At 45.4% G+C, this 12,380-nt stretch overlaps 1 protein-coding gene across 2 annotated transcripts in view; it reads left to right on the forward strand.

Annotated features, from left to right (window-relative positions):
- Sh3tc2 (SH3 domain and tetratricopeptide repeats 2) overlaps positions 1-12,380 on the forward strand; it is a 56,420-nt gene that overhangs the window by 20,114 nt on the left and 23,926 nt on the right. For both annotated transcript variants that reach the window (XM_059246169.1, XM_059246170.1), the window contains exons 9-10: positions 9,118-9,251; positions 12,236-12,277. In XM_059246169.1, coding sequence (XP_059102152.1) covers positions 9,118-9,251; positions 12,236-12,277 — 176 coding nt within the window. The remainder of the gene's footprint in view (positions 1-9,117; positions 9,252-12,235; positions 12,278-12,380) is intronic.

The following is a 12,380-nucleotide window of genomic DNA, read 5'->3' on the forward strand; positions in this document are numbered from 1 at the left end:
GAGACTTGCACATAGGGATATTTGTGTCCTGCCCCCAGAGGCTCCAGTCTAAATGTTCTGAGAAGGGCTTGGGACAGGACAGTCACAGAAGGTGGCAGCCAGGTGAAAGACGCCAGTCTGAGTGTCTCCTTTGTTTTGCTGCAGGGGGTGGGGAGTCCAGGACACACACACTGGTAAAGGGCTTGAATCCAAAGCCCTGTATCTAGAACCCTAGAATCCTGGCGTCAAGTGCATGAATCCTGTAACGGAGGTCCTGGCGAGAGAGAGAGAGAGAGAGAGAGAGAGAGAGAGAGAGAGAGAGAGAGAGAGAGAGAGAGAGAGAGAGAGAAGGAAAAGAGCAGAGACTTAGTGGGGGAAGAACCATTTCTACAGCTGAGGCAGGATGAAGAAAGACTGACAAAATGGCCCCTGAAGGAGCTGGCTAGGAGACGCTGGGGTGGTTAACACCATTGGCGGCGTCGGTGGGTGGGGCAGGCTGGCTGGGAAGGTCTTTGTGGTTGACAACGGGGAACGATTTGGAGGTATAGTAAGTAGCTTACTGGTTTTCAGATTTCTGAGTCAGACTGACCAAAAGAGATCTGTAGCCAGTGGATCCCGTGTCTTCATGAGCTAACCAGTTCTGCGACTTTGCATGAAGTGAGTTACTTTTCTGGCCCTCGCTTGTCTTATCTGAAAATGTGCATGATGCTAGCCTAGCACTGCCTGATAGGATCATCAAGGGCTTAAACAAGAGCATGCACACCGAGCATGCAAGGCCTGCTGCACTGTGCCGGTGTTTGATATTTTGGCTTTTGTTACTGCGTTTTTGTCCCCATTAGGCATGGTAATCTTGGAGGTTCAGTTTTAATAGGATGCTGTTAGAGGATGTTATTATATTAGGATATTATGTCAGAGGTAGGTCTTAGAGTCTACAAATCGTATTTGGACTTCTGTGACTCAGACCCTGCCCAAATGACAACTCAGGCTCACTAAGTTGATTTGGTGCTTTGCTATAAGGGCCCCCTCTCACAGCGAGGAACAGCACCTTTCACATCAGAGGATGTGGCAGTGCCCTGGTCACCTGTGGGATCTAATGCATCAGAAGCTGCATGTTGGGTAGGTAAGGGAAAGAGATTCAGGAACCAGGGAGCAGGGGCAGAGGTAGGGGGACCCTGCATCCTTATATCCCTAGAAGCACTCTTGGGATTGCAGATGTCCCTGAAACACAGTAAGGGTGGACTTTGAGTTTAGAGGTCATAGTTCAGAGATGTGACAGCCAAGCAATCAGGCCTCACAGTCAGCACACTGCTGAGGTTCCTGTATCATCCCTGTGCCGTGTGCCTGCCGATGCCACAGGGTGTCGCTCTTAGACTGTGTTCACTTCTTTGTAAAGGGAAGGACAGCAGTGTTTGCTTAAACCAGACTCTTCCTAGTGTCTGGGTGTGAACATGAATGTGTATGAGGGTTTTTGTGTGTGTGTATATGAGTTTTTATGGTGTTGGTATATGTATGGGCATGTGTCTGTGCATAGCTATGTATTCATACCCCATTGTTTATGTACTGAGAGTGACATTTCCCCAGGATTGTTTTCTAAATAATTTTTGACTGGTGCTTTAGACACATAGCCAAAGCCTCATGCTTGTCCAAGGAAACAAATCGACAAGTTTCCTTTTTTACAGTATTTTAATGTCAGCCACTTGGTTTCACAGCAATGGCAACTAGAAAACCAGCCTGTAATACTTGAGGCAAGCATTGATTTTACTTTATATTTATTGAAGCTCAAGAGCAATTTTATTTGAATGTGAAAGAAAAGGAACCCAAGTTATAAATCTCAACAGCTGCCCAGAGGAGGAGAATAGAATGGGGGGTGGGGAGGACCCGTATCATTTAAGCTGGCATGGAAGTCAGACCCATGGTGGCCAAACAGCCCCATGGAGGAAGGAAGGGAGGAGGACTTTGGAGAAAGAGGAAGGAAACCCAAATCATAAGGGAAAGCATGCTTAGAAAAGAGACAGAAGAAAAGAAGTGAAACTTTTCTGGATAGTTTAAAAGGTGGCCAGACTGAGGAAGCCACATGGCCGAACCCTGGTACACTTCTGTATAAGGGGCGAGGATTCTGAGAAGGAAAAAGGACAGTATCTCATTAGAGGATGGATTCTTCTGCCTATCTCTTTAGCATGATTTAAGCAGAACCTGCCTTCTTTGGGGTACTCCCTTGGCCGGGCGATTGACCTAGCCCAACTGGAATGCTAAGCCAGAAGCTGTATTCATTTGAACAGAAGGTTTTCTTTTCTTTTTAATCTTTAATTTTTATGCTTTTATTTTATGTGGATGAGTGTTTTGCTTGCATGTATGTCTATATAACATGTGCATGCCTGGTGTCTGTGGGGGCCAGAAGATGGCATTGGATCTCCTGGAACTGGAGTTACAGGTGGTTGTGAGACACCTTATGGGTGGTGGGAATCAAACCTGGCCACCTGGAGAAACACTGAGTGCTTTTAACGGCTGAGCCATCTCTGTAGCACCCAGAAGACTTTTCTTTTTTTTTTTTTTCCTGAGACAGGGTTTCTCTGTGTGTAGTTTTGGTGCCTATCCTGGATCTTGCTCTGTAGACCAGGCTGCCCTCGAACTCACAGAGATCCTCCTGGCTCTGCCTCCCGAGTGTTGGGATTCAAGGCGTGCACCACCACCACCCGGCTCAGAAGATTTTTCTTAATGGGTCTTTATTGCTACTCTAACATCCCCTACTCTGAATTGATAACCCTAAAATCACTTAGAAACCAGGTCAAGTATTAGTGCCCCCGAACAATTCTGGCACCTCTAGCCTCTAGCAAGAATGATACTGTTAAGAGGCCCACGGACACTGCTGGATTTTAGCCAGGAAAGAAACTGGTTACTTTTCTTTGGGATCTTTTTACCCATTTAGGCAAGTTGGCCAGTTTCTAGTTCCTGTTCTTACCATTCCCCTCTGAAGAGGGAGCCCCAGTTGCCATTATGGAATTCTGTTGATGACTGACCTGGCTTTTTCCAGCTGAATGTAGGTGTCAGGTGTAGCAGTTGGGGTACCCCGTCCAGTGGGCCTATCTAAAAGGCACAGAAAAATGCATCAGTTGCTTTATTTGGTTAGCTGTCAGATGAGGGGAGCAAAGGAAGGCTTTGATTGGTGCCCAAAAACAGATGTGAGAGAGAAGTTAAGAGTTATGAGCATTACAAGTCCTAGACATGGATCCAGGAGAAGTCAGAACACAGGTTACTTTTAAAATTGTCCAAATATAAGAACATTAGAATGTCTTGATGGGCTCATGACAGCATCCATCTATTGGACTCCTCTTTTTTTTTTTTCTTCCAAGATTGGACTTGAGAGTGATGGATGAACTCAGGATGATTTCAGGCACTTTGATAGCTGTTGGAGTGGCTAGAATCACAGTGTGAGGTCCCTCCCAGATGGCTGAGGAGGGGAAGGGAGAAAGAGGAGGAGGAGGAGGAGGAGGAGGAGGAGGAGGAGGAGGAGGAGGAGGAGGAGGAGGAAGAAGAAGAAGAAGAAGAAGAAGAAGAAGAAGAAGAAGAAGAAGAAGAAGAAATAGTTTAGCCATCATTTAATCTGTAGGTTAAAATAATTGGCTTATCTTTTTTGATTGAATTGAGCCAAAGTCATGAGGCAGAGGCAGGTGGATCTCAGTGAGTTCAAGGCTTCCAGGATGGACAGAGCTACATAGCGAGACCCTGTCTAAAAAAAAATATCATTAGTGATAAAAATTGCCAAATGACATCTCATATGGAGTTAAGCCTAATGTCTGGTGAGTATGGTCCCTTGGATTGTTCCTCAGGAAGGAAACAGACCAATCATTTTAATCTTTGGTTATACTTTCCTGTTGAGTGTTTAAGACCATGCAGGTGGCCCAGATTAAGCACTTTACTTTTTACTGTCAAATCCAGCTGAGGATCTGGTCCTCAAGGGTCACCTGGGCTTGGGCAGAGCCTCTGGCTCCTCTCAGCCTTCTTTCTCACCAACTCTTCCTCTATTTGAGGATCCGTCAAAGCCTTGCTTGACCATGGCTTTGCTTGGAAACATGAAGGAACATTTTCTTCCATGAAGACCTTTCTCTTTGCAGACTAGACACTAGTGAGAGTTCACTGGGTGGGGGTGGGGTCTCCACAGCTTCCCTGAACAAGGGGACAGGTGTTTCACATGGCAAGCACAGTGAGGTTTTTTTTTTTTCTTTCTTCTTCTTTTTTTTTTTTTAGTAAACATTATGTCCCCTTTGTGGTATAGTTTATTTTAACAAAGTGCAACCAAGAGGAAATGCACCCAGATATCAAAACTAAATAAAGTAAGCAAGATTAATAAGCCATTTGCTTAGAACCAGCAAAAAGAGAGTAGGAGAAAACTCAGAATTTCATAGTGTTAAAAATTGTATCTTTTATTGCGTTGTCTCTTTTACTCTTTACAGTTTTTCTGTTTATGATTCTATTTCTCATGACATCCACTTTTGCTGATTAACATGATGCTGTTGGCCATTTCTTCGTAAGTAGGAAGTCTTTTTTTTTTTTTTTTTTTTTTTTAATCTTAGAACTTGATCCTTTACAATTTCACCGAGACATGAATCGTGCCCGTTAGGTGTCGACAGCAGGTTAGCCCCTGTGTCTGCAAAGGCTCACTCTGGCAGTTTCTTCCAATGTGATTCCACAGCTTGCAAGCACCGCCAGTCCTCAGCCCTTGTTTGGATTAAATACTCTCCGATGATAATTTATCTAGGCGTAGAATAACATCTTCAAAGTATGTGTGTGTGGGGAACTAACGAGAAAAAATACAAGCACATCGTGCTGGGGCTTTGTCTATTTCATTAGTGTTTTCAGAGAACCATGTTTTCCTTTGCGGGCTGTCTCTGCTTTCTGTACTATTGATTATAACATTTGCCTTCATTATTTTGTTCTTTACTTGGTTTTATCTCAGATATATGTGTTTTTGTCGTTTATATTTCTTTTCTTTTTTCCTTTTCCTTTTTCTTCCTTTCTTTCTTTCTTTCTTTCTTTTTTTTTTTTTTTTGAGACAATTTTTCCACATAGCCCTGGCTGTCCTTGAACTCACTCTGTAGACCAGGCTGGCTTTTGACCTCAGAGATCTGCCTGCCTCTGCCTCTGGGGTGCTGGGATTAAAGGCATGTACCACCCCTACCCGGCCATCATTTATATTTCTTTTGTGTCATTAAATTGAATGCTTAAATTATGGAGAGTTGAACCCAAAAGTAAGAATAAGCAAAAAAAAAAAAAAAAAAAAAAAAAGGATAACTTGGAAAGACCTATAAGAAATAATGGATTCCTTGTTAAAAATAATATTTTTATTTGTTTTGCTCAGGATTTGGTGTGCTTCTTCAGTTTGAAGACTCATCATGTCTTTCTCCAATTCTGGAAACTTCTCAATCACTCTGTCTTTGAATAGTGCCCCCTCTCAGTCTTTTAGCTTTTCTCTCGGAATCCTGGTAGAGGTATGTTGGACTTACTCTGTCATCAATCTTGATGAATTAGGTTTTTTTGTTTTGTTTTGTTTTTTGTTTTTTGTTTTTTGTTTTTTGTTTTTTTTTAAATCACCAGTCACCTTTTGTGACTGGAGGCCACATTTTGGGGGGTTCTTCAGTTTTTCTAACTTTCTCCTCTGCTACCACTGAACTTGCCATGTAACTCATCTTTATCATTCTTGATGTCCGTGACTCTGCTTTCCATTTGTAGAACTGCATTTTCCTCAGAGGGTTGTTGGCTCTGAAAACCATCCAACCTTTCACGGTAGCCCCTATTCATTTCTTGTCTCTTTGTTTTAACCAGGCTTATGGTCAGTCCGTCTTCAGATGACTGCTGCTTCCAATTTTGCAGGATTCATTGACTTCTTTGGGATTACACTTGGTTTTCTTTCATAATTTACATTTCTTGGTCTGCATTTTTGTGTTTGTGTGTGAACTGTTTTCAGCGTTTTAAAAGATGGACCTTGTGTGGATCCTGCAGCAAAGAAAACCTCCTTGCCAAGAGGCATCTTTGCGTTTGCTGCTCCTGAAATCCGAAGAGCTCTCGGTCCAGGTCCTGTAACGTTGCATTCTCTGTGGTACCTGCGTGGCACCGTGTACGCTGGGCCAGTGGAGGCACTGGGGCCTGATGTTTCCCAGGACTCACGGAAGTGAGAGGTGTGGCCAGACTGGCAGACAGTACGACATGTTGCAGCCCTCTGTATGGAAGCTGCTGCCTTTCTAGACTGTGGGCTTTATGAAAGAGCTTATGTCCAACTCCCTCTTACACACAGGCTCAAGATCAAGTTTCCTGTCCCGGGTGGGTGATTACAACCCAGCTAAACTACTGGAATCTCTGTGGCATCTGCTCTCACCTCTCATCCTTTTGTCCTGCATCCCTGAGATTCCCCTTCCTCTTTTAAACTTTAAGGGGTTGTTAAGGTATTTTTCTTTTTCATGTGTCTTCCAGGTTTGAGTGTGTATAAGGTAGAGTAGCCTTGGAGCACATGCCATGTTATGGGTTGCTTTGCTGTGTTCACTAGCTCTGTTTTTGTGTTTAGAAATCCACAATATGTAGCTCACCCTGTTTCTTGGATTCTCTTTAGACTCCTGGAAGTCAGGGTGCTGGCAGATCAGCTCGGAGGCAATGGACATGGGTGCTGATGGACAAGATACCACTTTCAGTCTTGCCTTTACCACCCTCCAACTGTACAATTCTGAACATGCTCCTGAATCATATTCATCAGCAAACATGGATTAAAAACAATTAGCAAAGAGAGTTGTTATGAATAGCAAATGATCAGTCAAATTCAGAACATGTTGTAATGTAATTTTTTTTAGAAGCCTTAAACATTACATGTTCTGAATTTTATTTTTTAATGATTTATTTATTATTTTACATACATTGGTATTTGCCTGAATGTATGTCTGTGTGGAGGTGCCAGATCCCCTGGAACTGGAGTTACAGACAGTTGTGAGCTACCATGTGTGTGCTCGTAATTAATCCTGGGTCCTCAGGAAGAAGAGCCAGTGCTCTTAACCAGTCAGCTATCTCTCCAGCCCCCTAAACATTTTCTTTTCCTTTTTTGTTTTTTTTGGTGGTATTTTGAGACAGGGTTTCTTTGGGTAACAGCCTTGGCTGTCCTAGAACTCACTTTGTGGACCAGGTTGGCTTTGAACTCACAGAGAATCACCTGCGTCTACCTCCTGATCGCTGGGACTCCAGGCCAGGAATGGGGCTCATACCTGTGGGAGAAGAACTGTGGACCAGTTGTCAGCATGCAACTCTACTATATGTCTGCTAGGAAGGAGAGGAGTGACCTTGAGCTGTTCTTTCCTGGGCTATGGGGACAGACAGCAAGGGACCATCACAGCAACCCATCACAGGCCCTCTAGATCCCTGCCCTGACTAGAGAGGCTCTCTTACTTCCCGATTACCAACTCCTTTTAATCTGTAAGCTGTTCTTTGTTTTTTGTTTTTTAATCTGTAAGTAGGGATAAGAATAGTCCCTGCCTAAATAGCAACTGTGGAGATTAAATAACAATGTAGGAGCACCCTTCACACGTATTAACTGCTATGAATTTTTGGGTTTTGAAGGATTTGGTTTTAAATTGTTTGGTACTGAACCGGATGTATATATTTGCGGTGTTTTGTGTTCTGTTTGGACACAATGATATCTGTGGACATTGGGGTCAGGGGACATCTTGCTGAGATGTTTAGGTTTAGAACAAGGAACTGAGCAGGCATGTGCCGTGGATGGTAGCAGAAGGAGAAAGATATGCTTTCAAGATTGGAAGATGGCCAGAGCAGGGGGGAAATTTTAGAAGCTGAAAGGGTCATGTGATACAAGGAATGGGGCTTTTACATCCCAGTAGTATATATTTGGGGGAGTCATTTGAACAGGGTGGGCTGTCTGTTAACATGAAGTTTATAATGAACCACAGGTTGGTCACCTTCAGACTCTCTGGAGTGTGCCTCTGTACCTGCCACAGTGGCTCCAGCCAGTTGTAGCTGGCCTCGGCTGAGGGTGTGGGGTGTGAGGTATGTGAGTGAGGGTGTCTGGCTTTCCTCATCACCAGTTTTTTTTTTTTCTCTCTTGTATTAGTTTTGCTGCTTTCCCCCAAGGCTTTCCTGACCTCTCTCTCCGCCCTACTCTCCTGCCTCAGTCACTCTGTAGCCCAGGCTGGCTGGTCTAGAACTCACTAGGTAGTCCAGTGTGACCTTGAATTTAAAGCATTCCTCTGTCTCAGTCTCCCAAGGAGTGCTGGGGTTACAGGAGTAAGCTCACACATCAGCTTGCAGCTAAATACTGGATGTGCTTTGTCAGGCGTTTGTAGTTTTCAAAATAACCTCTAACAAGCAAAGGAGACCTCACAGGTAGGTTGCACACAGGCTGCACTGTGCTCGAAGACTCTTCCGTTTATGATTGTTTCAGCCCCTCCCCCGTACCCCCCCCCCCATGCTTCCTCTACTCACTTTCTGTCCCTCAGTAACTCCTTTCCTTTCTTAGTGTCACATAGTGCCGGTCTGTGTCAGGGAATCAAATCTGGGTTGCTTCTGATCACAGAGGGGCTTTCTTTCCTGTTCTTCTAGACGGGTACCATTTGCCCCTGACTTCCTGAAAATCAGCTAAGGAGAAAGAAACTTCGTATGGTTTCTTTAAATCCTGACCATTGAGGCACCAATTCCATGGCTCCTGTTACAAACTGATGCTACTGGGATTTGAGGGACAGGACTTTCTTTCCCTGAGGAGATGGATTTTTTTTTTTTTTTTTTCTCGAAACAGGGTTTCTCTGTGTAGTTTTGGTTCCTGTCCTGGATCTTGCTGTAGACCAGGCTGGCCTGGAACTCACAGAGATCTGGCTGGCTCTGCCTCCCGAGTGCTGGGATTAAAGGTGTGCACCACCACCGCCACCGGGCTGGGAGATGGAATTTTAATAGAAGGGTGTTTCCACCTCCCCTTGACCCACTTACTACCATACAACTTCCCTTTCTTCTCTTGCACAGATCGCAACAGTGAGGAATTGAAGTCAACCCTGGACAAGCCAGTTCTCTAAGCTTTACTACGTCCTTGTATGGAGAGAGGAAGATGGGGAGTCTGAAGCCCAGTGCTAACCTGTGTCTGTCTTCTGCCCCATCCAGGAGCAAGAACGCTGTCTTTTTCAGCGACGAGGAAAGATGTTCTCTCTGGGCCCCGGGCAGTGACAGGAAGGCTGAGTGTTCCGGCTTTTTACATGCGCTCGCTCACACTGACATCGCTTCTGTCTACCGGCTCAGTGAGTGTCGCTCCTCAGACCCCGGAGAAAGCCCCGAAAAGAGCCCATAGCCAGAAAGAGACTCTCTCTACCTTCTAACACTGTCTAGGAATTGGGGGCCGCAATCATTATTCACTTGATGGCCTGGTTCATGCTTGATCAGCAGTCCCTGCAGATTTCAGATCTCTCTGGATTGCACACATAGTGTTATCCAGCAACTGTGACACATGATAAAACCAACTCGCCTTTACCATGGGTGGTCAGCTGTGTGGGCCTTTCATTCCAAGGAAAGCAAGAACTTCCCGAGTCATGGCTAAAGGTCACAGGGCTGACGAGGTACCAATTCACAAATCATACAAATAACTGGAAATAGATCTCAGAGACAATCCCCTTATTTTAGGGATTAGGAAACTGAGACCCAAGACTATTAGTACATGAGCCAGGATAACTGCTAGCCCATTTCATCACACTGCCCAAGATATAAGATGACCCTGAGCTGTTGGATGAATGAATCAGTCTCAGGAGTCGATCTACCTTGCCTAGCATAGTTTTTGGCAAAGTTGAATGAATGAATGAATGAATGCTAACAGTTTTCTTATGATGGGAAAGACCCACCGCTTTGTGTGAAGGAGTAGAGTTACTCTCACTAATAAGGCTGAGAGAAGGTTCTTTTTTCTCCCATCTCTCAGTGACAGTGATATGTCTGCATCTATGCGACCGAATTAGATGGTTGTCACTTCATGGGACTAGCCGGAGATTCTCCACAAGGGACTCTCAGGCCAGTTCCCAGGAAGAGAGGGACTTGGAGACTTTCCTCATGTATAGGGAGCCTTTGTGAGGAATATAAAGCCCATATATTGGCACTCAGTCCTAGCAAAGCTTTCTCACTGTAGCAGATCTGCCGGGCTCAGCCTGGGTGCTGAAGCCCTGAGCACTTCCTGGTGGGGGAAGCAGAGCTCTGAACATCAAGGACCAGTGTGCTCTGGGAGCGGGCAGGGGAGCAGTGGTTGGTAATAGACTTGGATCAAAGATATGTTTCCTGTTGGCCCATTGACTGGGAGATCCCCAAACAGGTCCCAGGAAGCATGCCACTTCTTGATTTTAAAGACCAGGAATCAACTTTGCTGGCTGTGGGCTATGCCTTATGGTTGTGTTGACCCTGGCCTCAAGGCAACCAGAAGGGGAACCGCATTACTAATAAATGCCAGCTGTTTTAGGGCTTATGCCCTGGGGAAGGAGTGATTCTGTGAGTCTGCTCCCGTCTTGTGATGAATACAACACAGGCTTTCAGTGATCTGGTCCCCGAGAGAAACGGCCACATGAAATGGGCATGTGTCTTTCAGCACTGGAGAGGCCAGGGTCCGCAAACAGCTTTGTGAGGCAAACGCCTCAGCTCTTCCAGCTTCTGCTGCAGGCCTTTCACCCTTCCTAAGGTGCATGCTGGAGTGCCTGCCATGGCAATCCTGGAAGCTCTTCCCACAGGAGAGCAGGCAGAGGCGGGGCTTGATGAGGGGCTAATGGTTCAGAGTTCACTGATTCAAGGCGTGGGGACCCCACTGCTGCTGCTTTCCCAGGAAAAAGTGGATTCTTCCCTCCAGCACTGGCTGTCCTGAGGGTTGTGTAGCTTTGACCTCCACAGGTCCGTTAGTGGGGGGCTCCTGAGTCAAGAACATGCTTTCCTTGCCTAGGCTCCACGCATCTTCTTGGTTCTTGCCTAGTTTTTTTTTTTTTTTTTCCCACTTTTGTGACATTGTGCAGCTGCAGTATAAGTCACTCGGCCTTTATGATTCTCTCAGCTCTCTGCTTTTGTTTTGTTTTGTTTCTTTCTGGAAATAATTGACATGCGTATTAACACACCCCTTCCTCCATCTTGTTCTCTTTTCCCTTTGAATACTTCACCTGTGTGATCACATCAGTCCTGGGACTTGGGCTGACTCCTTGTGTTTCCGTGTGAGCCTCCAACCTGTAGTTACCATTTCTACTGTCCTCCTTGGCTTGAGATATACTTGATTCTCTACCTACACCTATGACTAGCTCCTAAGTCGAAATATCTAAAACCGTGTAGCGTATTCTGTGGATGTAACCAACTGTCTTATTAAATAAGAAACACAGAGCCGATTCAGAGAAGAAAGCCAAGAGGTCAGAACTAAGAGCCTTACCCTTCCTGCTTCAGCTATCCTGCTTCAGCCAAGAGAGCTCTCCGAAAAAGGGGCTACTTCCTGTGTGTATGTCTTTATATAGTCTAGCTGTTCTGCCTTCTCATTGGTTGTAAACCCAAACACGTGACTGCCTCATCACTGCCTGTATGTACCGCCCTCCAGGTCCTTAAAGGCGTGCGCCACCACCGCCACACACTTGCTATGGCTCTAATAGCTCTGACCCCCAGGCAACTTTATTTATTAACATACAATTAAAATCACATTTCAGTACAAGTAAAATACCACCACAGTATTCCATCAAGTTACTTGAGGGAACAAAACTGGGGCTTCAGAAGTATTTTTGTTCCTTTAAACATGAGCATTTATGGCCCCCAGTCTTGGTACTTTTTACTGCACACAGAACTCCTGTCCGTCAAATGGGTGGATGATGAGTGAATGGAGTAAAGGAGCAGGAAGTGAGGGAGAGCGGGAAGGATGCAGGAAGGGGAGGGAGAGCAGAAAGGAAGCAGGAGTGATACCCTGCAGCACAGCATGTTAGAAGTGCCCTGTGATTATAGTTTTCTCCAGCTCTGCTATGAATCAACTGAGAGATTTAGGCCTTGCACCTCTCGAGATGGTTTTAACCCAGCTCCATGCTCACACCTCTTGTTTCCACATTGTCTTCTCTGACCTGCCCCTGCTGTAAAGTGTGTGAGTTACACAGGATGATAGAAACCCTGAAGCTGATGTTGAGGGGGTCAAGACTGCCCATTCCTATCCTTACCTCAACTCAAAAGCTCCTCAGGGGTCATCGGCATGGTGACGTGTTCTGACCTAATACTAGGCCTGTCCTTCATCTCTACCTAGGTGAGTTCGAATCCATCCGGAGTCTGCAGAATGATCTGAGCGGTGAGTAGTGATCGTGCTGAGCCCGACCTCTTGTTCTCAGGTCAGCTCGTCTATTCTCTTGCCAGGAGCTGAACTGTCCTAGTTGCAGACACTCAGGGACGCT

This window comes from Peromyscus eremicus, chromosome 19, assembly GCF_949786415.1.
Source record: "Peromyscus eremicus chromosome 19, PerEre_H2_v1, whole genome shotgun sequence".
Taxonomy (NCBI): Eukaryota; Metazoa; Chordata; class Mammalia; order Rodentia; family Cricetidae; genus Peromyscus; species Peromyscus eremicus.